General features: G+C 40.2%; 1 protein-coding gene and 1 pseudogene across 2 annotated transcripts; both read left to right on the top strand.

The window, feature by feature from the left end:
- LOC130553163 (complement C3-like) overlaps nucleotides 1–1,889 on the top strand; it is a 32,808-nt pseudogene extending 30,919 nt beyond the window's left edge.
- A 3-nt stretch (nucleotides 1,890–1,892) lies between these two features.
- On the top strand, nucleotides 1,893–16,715 carry c3a.4 (complement C3a, tandem duplicate 4). 2 transcript variants are annotated; one of them, XM_057331945.1, is made up of 41 exons: nucleotides 1,895–2,915; nucleotides 3,611–3,806; nucleotides 3,877–4,039; nucleotides 4,163–4,236; nucleotides 4,328–4,416; nucleotides 5,326–5,408; nucleotides 5,485–5,572; nucleotides 5,677–5,782; nucleotides 5,922–6,042; nucleotides 6,621–6,736; nucleotides 6,956–7,102; nucleotides 7,193–7,396; nucleotides 7,493–7,684; nucleotides 7,768–7,923; nucleotides 7,995–8,124; nucleotides 8,211–8,282; nucleotides 8,540–8,731; nucleotides 8,909–9,023; nucleotides 9,103–9,194; nucleotides 9,982–10,121; nucleotides 10,197–10,406; nucleotides 10,533–10,590; nucleotides 10,666–10,752; nucleotides 10,832–11,035; nucleotides 11,707–11,782; nucleotides 11,878–12,037; nucleotides 12,169–12,264; nucleotides 12,362–12,512; nucleotides 12,586–12,749; nucleotides 12,854–13,012; nucleotides 13,114–13,173; nucleotides 13,950–14,040; nucleotides 14,495–14,543; nucleotides 14,675–14,765; nucleotides 14,887–14,976; nucleotides 15,088–15,193; nucleotides 15,548–15,637; nucleotides 15,712–15,792; nucleotides 15,878–15,961; nucleotides 16,056–16,191; nucleotides 16,353–16,715. In XM_057331945.1, exons 1-41 carry the CDS (start codon nucleotides 2,797–2,799, stop codon nucleotides 16,495–16,497), a joined length of 4,983 nt encoding a protein of 1,660 aa, XP_057187928.1. In that variant the 5' UTR covers nucleotides 1,895–2,796; the 3' UTR covers nucleotides 16,498–16,715. The 2 variants fall into 2 exon arrangements, 1 of the variants encoding a protein (XP_057187928.1); XR_008962823.1 differs by lacking the exons at nucleotides 15,088–15,193; nucleotides 16,353–16,715 and having other exon boundaries at nucleotides 1,893–2,915; nucleotides 15,933–15,961; nucleotides 16,056–16,138.
- Nucleotides 16,716–16,797: the final 82 nt, after the last annotated feature.

Genomic DNA, 16,797 nt, shown 5'->3' with positions numbered 1-16,797 from the left:
TCTTAATTCAACCCCTCAGAAATGAGATCTATCTTCATGCAGGTCAGTATTTTCATGGATGATAATGTCATTTCTATTCTTCAGCTATCTAAAGGGAAAGACAAGTACATCGACAGATATGAGAAGAACGTGGACCTTTCAGAACGCGGGTCCCTCATGATCTTCTTGAATAAGATGTCTCATAAAGTGAGGGAGCGGGTTGCGTTCCGAATCCATAAGATGAATGATGTGGGCATGTTGCAGCCCGCCGGAGTCACTCTTTATGAATACAACTCTCCAGGTACACTGATGTCACACTCGTGTTGTACACACATGCATGCGGCTCTTTAACATGTGTTTTTCCTCAGATGACCGTTGTGTAAAGTTCTATCATCCTCATAAGAAAGATGGCGCTCTGAATCGACTCTGCCATGAGGATCTGTGTCACTGTGCTGAAGGTAGATGAGAAACTGAAGGTTCATGTTGAATGTTAGTGCAGTACTTCTGAGCGTTACGGGATGAAGAGAGAAGATTCAACTTGTGATGTGTTTACAGAGAACTGCAGCTTTCAAAAGAAACATCGTATTAAAGAATCACAGCGCGCAGACAAGGCCTGCGCGAGTGACGTAGACTTTGGTAAGCGCTTGAGTATCCTGTGTGTACATGTCTGTGTGTTTCTGTGCATGTCTGTGTGATGCCTCCCTTTGTGTGTGTCTGTGTTTGCACACATCTCTGTGTTTGTGTGAGTTTTTGTGCATGTCTGTGTAAACATTTGTGTTTTTCTACACGTCTGTGTAATCACCTGCCTTTATGTAAATGTTTGTGTGTGTGTCTGTGTAAATGTCATTGTGTATACTGTATGTGTAGCGTGTACATCGTGTTTGTGTCTGTGTGATGCCTGCCTTTGTGTTTGTTTTTGTGCGCGTCTGTCTAAACGTCTTTGTTTTGTCTGTAAATGTGTATTTCTGTAAACGTCTGTGTTTGTGTTTCTGAGTAAATATCTGTGTCTCTGTGCTGGCCTGTGTTTGCATGTGTGTGTCTGTGTAAACGTCTGTGTTTGTTTAAATGTCTGTGTGAATTCATGCCTTTGTGTAGACGTCTGTGTTTGTGTGTGTGTGGAGCCGAGAAGACTGTAATGAAACCATCCAGCTGTGGTTTTTATTATTGACTTAAAAATGATTTTCTTTCGAAGTTTATAAAACCAGACTGGAGAGTGTGGACTTCTCGCTGCACGCAGACATCTATAACATGACCATTGAACAAGTGCTAAAAGAAGGTATGATGTTTTCCTTCCATCCTTGTGGTCATAAATAATTCGCTTAAACATGCAGATATGAGGACTCGCTGTAATTTACTGTTAAAAATATAGCAAATAATGCTGATCAGAGAAAATGGAGTGTTAAGGATGTCATAATATACTGTGTTAGCATGCTGGCATTTTACTGCAGCCTACACCGATCACAATCACAAACTCATGATGTGCTTGTTGTTGGACTTTATCTATAAACAAACATAGTGGAGTTTAGAGTTTGTGCGTGTTTTCTAGGCACCGATCCGGCTGTAGAAGGCAACGTGAGGTCTTTTCTGGCTCATCCTCACTGTAGAGACTTTCTGAAGCTCGAAGAAGGCAAGACGTACCTGATCATGGGCCAGACCAAACCTCTTCCCCGCATCGGTGGAAGGTGAGATCTCAATACTCAATTGTGGGTTTATAACGTGTTTTTAGCATGTTCACGCTTCCATGTTGGTTTTTCAGCCTGAGGTACAGTTTGGGTGAACGGACGTGGATTGAATACTGGCCCACACGAGATGAGGCTCAGACTCCAGAATACGAGGAGCCGTACATCGGCATCAGCACGTTAACTGAGCAGCTCTTCAACATTGGATGCACAACGTGAAGATTCTCATCAGCTGGGATAACTTCAGGATTCTGCTGCTAACAAAGTGTTCTTCCGATTGAGGAAACGCATTTAGATTCATTAGAACAATAATACATAAATTAGAAAGCACAAAACAATCTATGAAACAATAGAAATCTAAAGTAACAAAACGTTCACATGAACTGTTGGACTTGTCAAAATGTTATAGTTGCTGAGATGTAGTTGTGTGAAACTAGCCCCGCTCCCTAACGTCCATTACAATTCTGTACAATTTACCAGAGACTTAAAGCTTATCACTTGCTTAAACATTCACTGTAAAAATGCAAATAGTACGAACAAAAGTAAATTAAAAATGTGCTCTCTATTCTCGACCCTTTGTTAATCACACATTGTTTATTGATCTTTTTACGTGTTTTTGTCTAAAATCTGATGACTCTGGACACAATAACAGGCAAAACTTTAACTGTACTTTTTTTTTTTAATATGGGTTATTTCGGCAAATCATCTACATCCAACTGTTGACAGAGATGCAACACATAGATACAGATCAGTGTTACCACAATTGAGCAATTGTGGTTTTAGATTTCAGGTTAACGGTGAGTTTGCATTTCCGATAACACATTTCTACACCCAACCACTAACTTCTTTTGAGAAGTAAATGCAATAGTCAACATGGAATTGATAACACTGCTGTAAGGTCACTGTACATACACCACTGAGACCGCTGAGGTTTAATAAACATTAAAAGAGCAACACTTCCATTATTCCGACTTGTCCACGCCATTATGGATGATAACATTGTAATGGCAGCGTGGTGCTGTAACATACTGACACGGGCGATCTCCGTGCTGAATCACAGGTCAGACCCCCGCCCGTGTTGCCCAATAACGACAGCAGTGATGCGAGAGAGAGAGACAGGATGAGGGATATATTGTGAATGAGCATGTGGTGGATCAGAGACGCTGGAGGACAGACAGACATCATGCGTGTGCGCTCCGTGTGGCTGCTGGCTGCTGTTTTGGTCTTCTCAGCCCTTCAAACACTCTGTGACCCCCTGTGAGTATACCCCACACGCACACACACTCCACAACAACTCGCATGTGATGATTGGACTTCATTTTAAAGAGTAAAAGCCCTATCTGCTTTATTGATTTAACTTATATGTGTACATGTGTTACTGCTATAAATGTAACAACATTATATTTTTGTAAATGTACAGTAAGTCTATGACTGTGTGAGCATTGACAACATTTTTGATATTAATACAATTTTCATTTATTCGCATGGCTGATGCTTTTATCCACGGTGACTTACAAATGGGAGAGCATTTAACATTTTGCTAATGAATAATAACCGTGATTATTAATAATTGTGTATGTCATAAATAATTTGGTGTCAGTATTTGCTTAGACGGATGTATTATAAAAGCGAATGCACGCAACTCGAATGCAAAAGACACGTATACTTGTCCCCCCTCCCCGTCGACAGATTCGGTGGAGGGCCGACGCATGCGGGCCTAAAAATGCCAAGGCCGATTTTTCTTCCCAGTCCAGCCCTGATCACGATTAATCTTTTAACAGCCCTAATTTTGTGATGATATTGTTGTCGAGATTGCTTTTGGCCATGAAAATCGTGAAGTGAGATACTGTGACAGCCCAAACATGGCACCGTATCAATTCTTGTATGTACAGTAGATTGGTACATTGCCACAGATAATAAGAAACATTCTGTGTATGATTTCATCCTTAAAGTTACGTTCTGTCAGCTCCGAACCTGATGCGGGTGGGATCACCGGAGAAAGTGTTTGTGGAGGCGCAGGACTATTCTGGAGCCAACGTGAATGTGAGAATATCAATGAGAAGTGCTCAAGGGAACGGCGGTGAACTGACCGGTGCGTCGGTCACACTGACGCCAGACAAAAACTACCAGGATCTGGTGGAGATCGAGGTGAGAATCTGCTCGTTTTTATTTTATTTTACTGCCTTTACTGTGTTTTTACTCGGTGTGTTTGTGTCAGGTGCCAGGTAACGCGTACACCTTTCAGAAAGGCATTCAGCAGTATGCCTTCCTGCAAGCTCACTTTCCTCAGAAGCTACTGAAGAAGCAGGTCCTGCTGACCTTCCAGTCAGGACACATATTCATACAGACCGATAAAACCATCTACACTCCAGACAGCACGGGTGGGATGTTAATATTGACTAGAATGACACCAGTTTCAGCCGTTTTAGTCTCAGTAAAGGGAATGGTTTTATTCAATTTTAACTTCTCAGAATAGATTGAATAATGTTTATATTTTTATTCAGTGTTTTACAGAGTTTTCTCACTCAGTCCAGGAATGTCACAGGCTGTTGAAAGTGGAGTCCGTGTGGAGATCTTGGTAATCTTTACGTATTTGTGTGATTGTGTAATAATGTGTGTATGTTTGTGTGTGTGTGTTTTACATTTTTTGTAATGAAATAATTGTGTAGACACCCGACGGCATCAGTCTTCAGAGTAAATCTGTGTATCCTGATGGAGGGATGACCTCAGGAACCTTCAGTCTCACCGATCCGGCGAGGTCAGCGCTTCAAATTAAAACCTTATGTTGCAGAATTGTTGCAGTGCAGTGAAGGCACAAATCTCTTGTTCTTTATTGTGCGAACTATTCAATATGCTAGATCAAGAGCATCTAACAAATTCAATGATAAAGTAAATACTTTACCCCACATCTACGGTTGTGGCCATAAGGGATGCCCGACTGTGGAACATTTGCGTCTTTGCCTTTAATTCAAACGTATACTTTAGGATGACATTTTGTGTGGCTGGAGTGTAAACTGGATCTGAATTCAAGGAGGTTTGACAGAAAATAATACATCACATGAGTCAAAAACAAGGGAGCGTCAGCAAAATATCAACGACTGATAAAGTGTAGTCAGTGATTGTCGGAATTCGGACAATCGTTTGATATTTAACTAGTTGTAAAATAACAATTTTAGTAAAAAATGAACGATTGACAAATCATGTATTTGTGATTGACAAATTTTATAAGAAAAATGATCAAACTTTTTATATCAACATATATAACCATACATTGAAGTCATTTACACCGTACTAAACTAGTGTTTTATTTAGTGTATTATTTTTTGTGTTTTATTATGTATTATTTTTTCATTGTTTAACAAATGTCACTAATTTACACTCAAAATTCAAAATCGTATTTCTCCAAAGGTTTAATAAATTGTAGAAGTCCAATTGTGAAATGTTTATCGAAACTATTCTTTATTTATTTTATTAAAATAATTTGTATCCATTTTTATATAATTATACATTTTGAGTGTCAGTTAGTGTGAAATCTTTTATATAAGTTTATCGAAACTACTCTTCATTTTTTATAAATGATAAATGTATATATTTTTTATATAAATAATCATAAGAATACCTTCAAGTTATATTTAGACATGTCCTATATTTTGTTTGGGTGTATTAGTCCAGGGATGTGGAAGCTTGTGGCGTGGCACCAGGGCAGCCCGCAGCAGAACTTCTCCAGCGAGTTTGAGGTGAAAGAATATGGTAGGTGTGTCTGAGACCTCCGTGATATCTAGAGATGCGAGGACATGTTCTCACGTTCCTTCTGTTCCTCCTGCAGTCCTGCCCAGCTTTGAGGTCTCACTGACGCCACACAAAGCCTTCTTTTACATCAATGATGACAGCCTGTCTGTCGATATTGAATCCAAGTACGGGACTCAAGTTTTATATACATACACATCACGTTTATACAGAGTATTTTAAAAGAGATATCACAGAATGTGTGATTTTACTGTGTGTGTGTTTCCCGAAGGTATTTGTTTGGACAGAAAGTCAATGGTCATGCGTTTGCTGTGTTTGGTGTGATAACAGAAGATAAAGGGAAGATCAGTCTTCCAGGATCTCTACAGAGAGTGATGGTATTACGCACATAGTTACTTTCTCTACGTTATTTTAAGGATAAATATATAAGCATGCTTTCATTCTTATTTGTCTGCTGTACACTGTTATATTGGCTTGGATTATTCGATTTTTTTTTCGGTCAATGTATGATGTCAGATTTGGGATGGAAGTGGAAGAGCAGAGCTGAAGAGGAAACACATCTTGGAGACCTTTCCGAACATAAACCAGCTTGTCGGTCATTCGCTGTTTGTTAGCGTCAGTGTTTTAACAGAGACAGGTAAGAGCCAATCACACCTGCTCATCGACAACTAGAATGGCCATGTCCATGTTTTGTGGTAATATAACTTGACGTTTATGTGCACTTTCTTCAATATGGAAACCTAGACAACAAAATTATACTTATTAATACATGGGCAAGACAAAGGTAACATTATAAATTCAATGAACAGAACAATACATACTAGATTATGCAAATTCAAGTGTATTTATATAATGCTTTTTACAGTGTTGCATTTTCAAAGCAGATTGACATAAAAAAACCTGACGCGAGTGCGTGGTCAACACATCTTTAACGTACTTCATGCACGCTTGAGCATTGCTCAAGCTTGTTGCTAAACTTATAGGCTGACAAAGTTGTGTCATTCAGATCAGTTGCGTTATTATTCAGATCAGCGCTGAATCTTACGGCTGTGGTGCCCCTTGTGGCGACATTTTCTAAACGTGCCAGAGCATGATTGACAACACTACTCACAAAATTGAGCTTGTGTAGCTGGAAGCATCTGCATTCATACGCTTTGGGAAATTATCAACGTGTTATTAACATATTTGTGAGTATTATACATGTGTGTGTTTCAGGCAGTGAAATGGTGGAAGCACAGAAGAGAGGCATTCAGATTGTGACGTCACCGTACACCATCCACTTCAAGAGTACACCTCAATTCTTCAAACCTGGAATGCCCTTTGACGTTTTGGTACAAAATGTTGATTAATGCTTAAGAAACATAATTTTGCTAAAGACTAATGCAAAAATTTACATTGTAAAACATAACATTGAAAAATTATTGAGTAAGTTTTTGTAGTCCAACAAAGCATGGCACCTGTAACAGCATGGTTGTGTGTTCAATTTTGAGGAAGTTCATTTACACTACATTAACAATGTATACCTATACCTACATCTTTTTCGCACAAAGTTTTACGTGACAAATCCCGACCAGACTCCTGCTGTAAATATGAAAGTGGAGGTCAACCCCGGAGGGGTCAGAGGTCAAACAAAAGCCAATGGCAATGCGAAGGTCACCATCAACACACCTGGAGGAGCTTCTACACTGGACATCACCGTAAGACCTGTCTGTTAACCGTTTCATTGGTGATTCAGTGTGAGATATGCAAACACATCTTTTACTTGCATAAAAAAACATGTCTTCCAGGTGAAGACTATGGATCCACAATTACAAAGTGAACAGCAGGCGGTGAGGAAGATGACGGCTCACGCCTACAAACCCAAAGCCGGCTCAAACAACTACCTGCACGTTGGCATCGATGCTGTAGAGCTTGAGATCGGTGATCACATGAAGGTCGATCTGAACACAGGAAAGAGTCCAGGAGTCAGAGATCAAGATTACACGTACATGGTGAGTGACAGTAGATCCCATAAAGAATAAATTCGATGTAAAGCTTTCGTCCGTATGATCCAGAATTAAGTCGTGTCTGCTAATGTTTATTTTCAGATTTTAAGCAAAGGACAAATTCTTCAAGTGGGCAGATATAAGAGTAGAGGACAGTCTGTAGTGTCTCTGTCTCTACCTGTGACCAAAGTCATGGTGCCGTCTTTCCGCTTTGTGGCGTATTATCACGTGGGCTCAAATGAGGTGGTGTCCGACTCCGTTTGGGTTGATGTGAAGGACACGTGCATGGGATCGGTGAGTTTGCCCTGGTCACGTCACACCAACATTGGCTCGCCTACAAACCGAGTTTCAATCTCTCGTTTCTTTCTTTTTTCCAGCTTAAAGTGGAAGTTCGTGATCCGTTGAACATCTATTCACCCGGCGAGGAGTTTGGACTGAAGTTAACAGGAGATCCGGGAGCCAAGGTTGGGCTGGTGGCCGTGGATAAAGGCGTCTATGTCCTCAACAACAACAACAGACTCGTCCAGTCAAAGGTCTTAAGAATATCATCTTTCTGTTGTACTAGGAAAGAGGCAACTTCTAAACTCGCTTCTTCCTCCGAAAGATCTGGGACGTCGTTGAGAAACAGGACACTGGCTGCACGGCCGGAAGCGGGAGAGAGGGCATGCAGGTTTTCGGCGATGCCGGCTTGTTGTTCGAGTCTAGCACCGCGGGAGGAACCGGCGTCAGAACGCGTACTTGCAGGATTTCCTTGGAGTCTTTGCTATGAATGTTTGCTCATGTTGTTGAAATGTCAGTTAAATGTTATGATCTGTTCTAGATTCTGACTGTCCTGCCCCATCGGTGAGAAGAAAACGAGAATACAACATAATGGAGTTGATTTATACTTTAGGTAATTCACCTTTTGCGAAAAAAATAAATGCGTAGTTGTTTGCGTACCACAACAAGTCAGAGGATGTCGAAAACATTAGGTTTATCTGTTCCAAGGGCATGAAATTATTATTCATAACCATTGACCACGTGTGACAGGTGTAAAAACTCCTCACCAAAAACACAAGGAAGACAAAGAAATACCAACATCAAACTCAACTTCTTGCATGTTAATGAGATTTTGTCAATGATAAAATTATGTTTTTTATCTTCCTCTAGTGAACAAGTACTCTGGTCTCAAAAGGCAGTGTTGTGTGGATGGAATGCTTTGGGTATATGGTTATTCCTGCCTTTACCGATCGAAGTACATTGTGGATGGACAAGAGTGCAAAAAGGCCTTCCTGCACTGTTGCAATGAAGTAACGAACTATCAAGAGGCTGAAGCTCAGGCCGAGCTAACTCTAGCTCGCAGTAAGTTCTTCCTCACCGCTATCACACTACATCTGCAGTTTTTTTGGTTCATATTGCTATGTATGTGCATATTTAGTGGAAAGAAGTGAGCAGCTGTTAGCTTTATGGGCTGGAATGGCATGTGACTGCTGTGGTTTTTCCTGAAGAATCAAACTTTGTTTCGTCTTCGGCTCACAGGTGAGATGGAAGAGTTTGTGAACTCGGATAGCATCGTCACTCGAACCCTCTTCCCTGAAAGTTGGCTTTGGGAGGAGGTGACGTTGCCTAAATGCCCTTCACTGAACCCCAACTGGTCGGTGCAGCTTCCATGATCGTATCGTTTCTAACAGCTGATGATGTTTCTGTTTCGCTAAAAGTTTCTCTCTCTTTAGTCGAACAACATCAGTTTCCAGAAATGGCATCAAGCTGAAAGACTCCATCACCACCTGGGAAATCACAGCCATCAGCCTGTCCAAGACTCACGGTACACACACCACAACCACTTGGGGCGTTTATGTTTAGCGTGTTACGTCTGAATTGAAATTATGAATTGAAATCAATTAAAACATTATTTAAAAAACATTGAAAGTTGAAAATGTTGCCTTTGCAATTGAGACAAAAAAATTGGAACTGGAACAAAAGCTGAAATGAAAATAAATTAAACTTATATAGTAATATAGTAAAAATAACATGACAAAAGCGCAACAAAATTGCTAAAGATTAAATATAAAAATAATAGCTATTTTAAAATAATAAAAAGTTAAATATTTGCATATATAGCAATTAGCCTTTATGGCAATATTTAAAAAATAAATAAATAATAAAAGGACAAAATTGTTGGAAAAAAACAAAAAAAGCCATGTAAAAATGTTTTATATAATTTTCAATTTGTAAATGTATTTCAATATGGTTCAGATTCATTTTTGCAAACCCTAAAGCATCGTTTCTCATTGTATATCACATTAGTTGTCAAGTTCACGCATTTTTTTAACCTCTTGGTCACAATAGCAAAAACAATAACTTGTTCAGTTATACCCTGAAAAGTAGATTGAATTTTGTCCACACAGTTATTTGTTAAATGGGTCATACATTATGCTAGCACGTTGGATGCTTCTGTTACGTGCTGATAGAGGATTCACAATTACTTGTTTATTGACAGCAACCCATACATGCGATACACAGATATTAGGTCAAAAAACACTGTACTATTTATAATAACTGATTAAACGAATGGTACCTCCCATAATCACGCATTCTTTGTCTCTGTGAAGGCATCTGCGTGGCAGACGTTCGTGAGATGACGGTGATGAAGGAATTTTTCGTTGATCTTAAGATTCCTTACTCAGCCGTGCGCAAGGAGCAGATTGAAATCAAGGCCGTTATTCACAACTTTTACAACAGAGTCGTAAAGGTAAGAATACACTAAACCTTAGAAATGTGTAAACGTTGCTCCTGATCTCAATTGTATGTAATTTTCATGTCATAGGTACATGTGGAACTGAAGGAAACGAAAGAGGTCTGCAGCTTGGCCAGTAAGAAGGGCAGGTACCAGACCACAGTGACGGTTGATGCTAAATCATCTCGTTCTGTACCTTTTGTCATCGTCCCGCTGGCATTGGGACGTCACGGCATCGAAGTGAAGGCCGCCGTGGCAGGACGCGGGGGCGACGGCGTGAAGAAAGATCTCCTTGTGGTGGTGAGGCCAAGAAACAGTTCCTCAGCATTTTTTCGAATAAACAAGAAATCTTTTCGCATTGGTTATATCTGTACGCAAAAACTCGTTGAGATGACTACCTCTGTATTCTTCTCTTCCGTCTGGCAGTCTGAAGGTGTTTTGACCAAGCTTGGGGAAAATCTGAGACTGAGTCCTTCCAAGAACGGTAAGCAAAAACATGGACGTACACACAGACACATATCAGTAAACGACATAATCACACAGTTTCTCTGTGAAACAGGTGGTCAACATGTACAAGTGATCAAGAGCCTTATACTGAAGGATCAAGCGCCGAACACTCCTGCCATCACGTACATCACTGCCACAGGTGAGTCTCCTAACATCTGACAGATGCCTGGAATGTATAGCATGTTTGATTTACCAGTGTCTCATGTCTTCATCTGCAGGAGATCCCATCAGTATAACCATTGAGAAAGCCATTAGCGGTGCAACCATAGGCTCTCTGGTTGTCCAGCCCGGAGGATGCGGGGAGCAGAACATGATCAGACTGACGATGCCCGTCATTGCCACACATTACCTGGACCAAACCAATCAGTGGCACACAGTGAGCGCTGGACTCAGACAAACAGCTCTAACTTATATTACCAGAGGTATTTTAGCACAAACGTATCAACTGTCATACTGTCAAGGGTTTTATGAACTTGTCGGTTTCAAATGTCAGAAGACAAGGTGACGTTGGTTTTGACCGTCCAAACCAAGCAATTCTTACAACTTTATGGGGATAAAAAGAGGACAAACTTTTGAAGGCTGGACAAAGGATTGGACTGAAGAGTTTAAAATGGTTGGAAAAGCATCAGATTCGAAATTGTATACAGTGATGCTAAGAAGTCATAAGAAGAACATCTTTAAACGTGTTTTACATATTCTGACATGATTTTAGCATGTTAGCATAAAGTTTGCAAGCATGAACCCAATGCTAACACGGTTTTTCACAATGCTAGCACAATTTAACAGAATTTTAGCATGTTTTAGCACAAAGCTGACATGTTTTAACATGAAGTTAGCATGTTTTAAGATGTTGCTAGCCCGTTTTAGCATCAAGCTAACATGGTTTATAATGAAATGGACATGTTTTACAAAGATGCTTACACATTTTAGCACAATGCTAGCAGGATGCTAGTGCATTTAATTAAAAAAAAGTAAAAATAAACCAGGAAGTTGCATTTCAAATCCATTTTCACATATGTTTAGCAAGCCTCTGGATCTCAAACACAAAATTAAAATATTGAATTTTCCCTTTATCGAATGGTTTGATTGACAGGTTACAATCAACAGCTGGCATATCGTAAAGGAGATGGATCCTACGGCGCATGGATCAATCGTCCAAGCAGCACTTGGTAATGGATGTTTGTCTCTTTTTTTTGCCTGTATCCCTCAAGCATCTCAGCTTGATACCGACTCAAATGTTTTGCTGGCTTTTACTCTCCTCAAGGCTGACGGCGTATGTCGCTAAAGTATTTGCGATGGCAAGTCGCGTGGTGCACATAAACCAGAATGTCATCTGCAGCGCCCTCAGATGGCTGATAATGAACAAGCAGCAGCCCAATGGAGTTTTCGTAGAACACGCACCTGTAATTCACGGAGAGATGACTGTGAGTGGCACTTGCATCAAAGATCAGTTCCATAAAATACCAAAGTAGAATTTGTAGCGACCATATTGAGTGTGGCATTTTTCCACATTCGCAGAACTGTGATGTCTTCTCTTATCATTTCTGTCGCGCAGGGGAACGTCCGAGGCAGAGACGCTCAATCCTCTATGACGGCATTTGTGCTTATCGCTCTGCAGGAGGGGCGGAGCATTTGCGCTGCTAGTGTTCCTGTGAGTCCTGCTAAAGCGAAACTAAAACTACACGCTTACAATTCTTTCTACAGATGGATTGCGTTTCATTTACAACCATCTGTTCTGTACTCCTCAGAGTCTGGAAAACAGCATTCACAAAGCCACCACCTACCTGAATTCCCAGTTACAGAGTCTGACCAATCCATACGCCGTCGCCATGGCGTCCTATGCTCTGGCCAATGAAAACTCGCTCAACAAACAAGTCCTGTTAAGAAAAGCCTCTGCAGGTAAAGAATAAAGACCTCATTGTTTTTTTTCCCTCCACAACATGTTTCATCTCTCGTCTTCAATCTGATTCAGACGGGAGTCACTGGCCTGTGCCTGAGAGCATTTACTTCGGTCTGGAGGCCTCGGCTTACGCGCTTCTCGCGTTCGTCAAAGCCAAAGACTTCCAGAGAGCGGCTCCCATCTTGAACTGGCTGAGCAACCAGAGGCAGTACAACGGAGGATATGGCACCACTCAGGTATTTGAGCGACGTGAACCACACATTCATCTGTCCACGTGTCAGCTCAATATGAGAACCGTAGATCTAAATATTTAAAGCGCAGCTTTTCTTCTCTGTTTCAGGCCACCATCATAGTATTCCAGGCTGTGGCCGAGTACAGGATTCAGGTTAAAGATGTCAAGCTTTTAGACATGGAGATGACCATACAAGTGGCAGGCAGTCAGCTGCCCTTTGTCTGGAGATTCAACCAAGAAAACGCTCATCTCACACGAACAGAGAAGGTGTGTATTGACTGTTATATCGACAACAGTGAGATACTTTTCGTTTTTTCATTGTAAAGATATAATTTGCATTTATTTTACATTATAATGTTCATGGACAGATCCCGTCTAACAGAGAGATCACCGTCATTGCCAAGGGTTCTGGAGAGGCTTCTGTTACCGTGAGTAAATGATAAGAGCTAATCATTGAAACTTGGTCACTTTGCATTCCAAATACTCTGTTTTTTAGGAAATGGAAAAAACACTGGACTATTTAAAAGATTAAATACTGTGTCATCAAAGTTTTTATTGGTTAAAAAAGAAAAACCTCGAAATAGCTTGCATCAGCCGATCACATCAGGTGCAGCTAATCAACGTTAACCAACAGTCATACAACACACACTAGACTGCGTCCTATTTAAGTTGCCTTTCTTTGCTCCTTATCAGCTGCTTAATCGTGCTGCACTCAAAACCCACCTCCATCCCCATCTCCGCCTTATCTGCTTGTATCTGTTGGATCATTTTTATTTAATCCTGTTACTCATCATAAACTGTTCTGGTTTCCCGGGTGGGGGGACATGTATTGTTGCGCTCCCGCTCTGTCCATGCAAGGCTGCTGTACCCCATGCAAGGCTGCATGGACAGGCGAAGAGTTTGCCCAGAACAGTTTCATTCCGCCAACCTTAAATATTGCTATTGTTTGCTAATGGAGATACAAGGTTTCAGAAGGACAGCAGCGTCTTTCTCTTCTGGGAAATCAGTGGGAATTATTGATGACTCCTCCTGCACTACATAAACTTGTGTCCAATCAAATTCTCTGTAGAGTTAGTGAGTCCTGCCCCCATATTTCACCTGCCACTTACAAACAAGAAGCAAATCTCAGGCTTGGCTGTGATGTACCCCATCAGCATTTGTGTTATTCATCTGCATTCTTTCAGCTTCTTTTCTGGTGTTTCAGGTTGTGACTGAGTATTATGCCAAAGCTAAGGAGAGAAACACAGACTGCAAGAACTTTGAGCTCGAACTGATGTTTGATAAGGAGAATCGAGGTCAGGATTTCATTCAATAATGAATGCTAATGATATTTTATAATGGACACGTGCTTACATCGTGTATTATCGTTGATGTTGTGCTGAGTTTTAAACAGACCAGTAAGCAGTTTGACATTTTATTGAGATTCGACTCACATTTCGCAATTAGGGCTGTTAAACGATTAATCACGATTAATCACATCCAGAATAAAAGTTTGTGTTTACATAATATATGTGTATGTACTGTGCATATTTATTTAGTATTTACGCATACACATACATGTACACAACAAATATTATGTAAAAACTTTTATTGTGGATGCGATTAATTGCGATTAATCGTTTAACAGCCTTTTTGCATTAAGAACGTGAAACCTGTTTTACAATAATGTCATGAGGATTAAGCACATTTTCACCTTTAATGTTTAAAATGTGACCTTGATTTTGTGTGTCTCTCTTTGTGTGTTTCCAGTCACTTATTCAGGTGCGAGTGAAAGTTATAAACTCACCATCAACACCAGGTGGACAAATAAATAACATACCTTTTAGAACTTTTAGAGTAATTCTGTTTGTTCAACAATCCTTTAAAATCCTCTGAGGTTTATTCTTTTGACATTGACGGCGTTGTGTTAAATCTTTGATTCCTCCTCAGATATCTGTCTGCTGATAGAGACGCCACCATGTCTATACTCGACGTGTCCTTACTGACCGGCTTTGTTGTGGATGAGAACGATCTAAAGGCGGTACGGAGTCTTTCTTCACGATGCAACATTTAGTTTTGGTCTTATAACGCAACCTTTGTTTCAATAATATTGACATGAATGATGATGATAGTGTGACAGAACCGTTTGCTCTTCTCTGCAGCTGTCGACCGGACACGGCAGAATCATTCAGAAGTTTGAGATGAACAAGCAGCTGTCAGAACGAGGATCTCTCATCATCTATCTGGACAGGGTATCAATCATTTAAAAAATAAGACCGTCGATGATTTAAAAAGGTTTAACACGGTAGAAACACTCACTGTAAATGCTCAAAGTGCACTTTTATAGCACAATTTCTCTTCAGATTTCTCACGAATGGAAAGACAAAGTTACATTCAGAGTACACAAGGTTATGAAAACGGGATTCCTTCAGCCAGCTGCTGTCACTGTATATGAATATTACTCTATGGGTATGAAACTAATGCATGGACATCTCACTTATCTCAAAACATCTCTCTCTCTCTCAAAATCTGAGTTCAGTTTAGACATTTATATGCACGATGTAGGCTTGTAATATCCATTGACGTGACTGTTAAGCTGACAAAAATAATATAATAATATCCTATTTATAAATATTAAGTGCAACACTAAACAAGCACAACTAGTATTTATAAATGCTGTTAAAATATTTTTTACGTGAGATTTTGACAATATGTCTGATAATCAAATTAAAGTCAACTCTTATTAAACCAGATCTAATCTTGAGCTTTCCTGCTAGTTGTCGGGTGTAGTTGACTCGTGCGATGTCGTTCCTCCATGTTTAGAAAATCGCTGTGTGAAATTTTACCATCCGACCAGAAAACAAGGAGCTCTTCAGAAAATCTGCCATAAAGACGTCTGTCAGTGTGCGGAAGGTACGGCATTGCGTTTTATTTAGATAATAGAAGAAATACAGTTTGAACAACAGCCGTCTTCATTACGGTTACAGATAGCTGCAGTCTTCAAAGAAAAGAAAAAATCGACGAGGCTCGGCGCAATAAAAAGGCCTGTGAAGCCTCAATAGATTACGGTAAAAACTACTTTTGTGTTATCGTGTGCATATGTGTGTTTATGTTTTTGTGCCTGCACAATTCACTTTTTTCATTTTTTTTTAGTTTTTAAAGCTGTTCTCCTGAATGAAGATGAGGACGTGTCAACTGTTTATTACAGGATGAAGATTGAGACGTCCCTTAAAAAAGGTATACTGTACTGTCTCACTTCAGTGACATTTCGGTTTTTATACGAATTCATGGACTTGAATCAAATGTGTTGTTAATACTTTCATGTGTGTAGGGCCAGAAAAAGACGTGGTTGGACGTCAGCGTACTTTCACCGTACAGCTCTCCTGTAAAGAAGCTCTGGATCTAAAGAAGGGCACCGGCTATCTGATCATGGGCCACGCTGAAGACGTACAGCTGGAAGGTGGAAAGTGAGTCTCCAAACGTGACTCTTTGTTCATAAAAAGAATGAAGAGCGCTGAGTGGTTTGTGAAGAATACTCAAAACTAAAGAGTCAACCCTGTTAGTTTTTACATGGATCTGTTGGCGATGGAAAAACTTGTTTGAACGTCTCTGTCTTACTCTTCTTCAGTGGTCAGTACGCTTTGGGTGAGAGGACCTGGGTGGAACACTGGCCCAGCAAGGACGAGAGCGAGACCAGCGCTGAACTCAAAGAGAAATATAACGGCATGTTGAGTCTCCAGCACGACCTGCTGTTTGACTGTCCAAAGACATAAAACACCTTTAATTCCAGATCGCTGCTTTGTGCTTTACAGTAAAAAAAGATGAATACAGTTACAATGCACATCTAACTGTTCTTCTTTGAGTTATAGCAGCGTTGCTTCAGCTAGAAAGCAGATGATTTGTGTGACAGATTTTCAACTGGTCAAGTTGTGAAGTGTATTAAAATGACACATTTTTCCATGTTTGAGCAAATTTACGAAATAAAAAATCAATCAGATTCAGAATTGCAGAGGATTTTTTTTCAACCCAAAAACAGCAACAAGAACTAATGATGACAAAGGACAATTCCAGGA

The sequence above is a fragment of the Triplophysa rosa genome, linkage group LG4 (assembly GCF_024868665.1).
Source record: "Triplophysa rosa linkage group LG4, Trosa_1v2, whole genome shotgun sequence".
Classification (NCBI taxonomy): domain Eukaryota; kingdom Metazoa; phylum Chordata; class Actinopteri; order Cypriniformes; family Nemacheilidae; genus Triplophysa; species Triplophysa rosa.
This window is presented reverse-complemented; position numbering and strand designations above follow the sequence as displayed.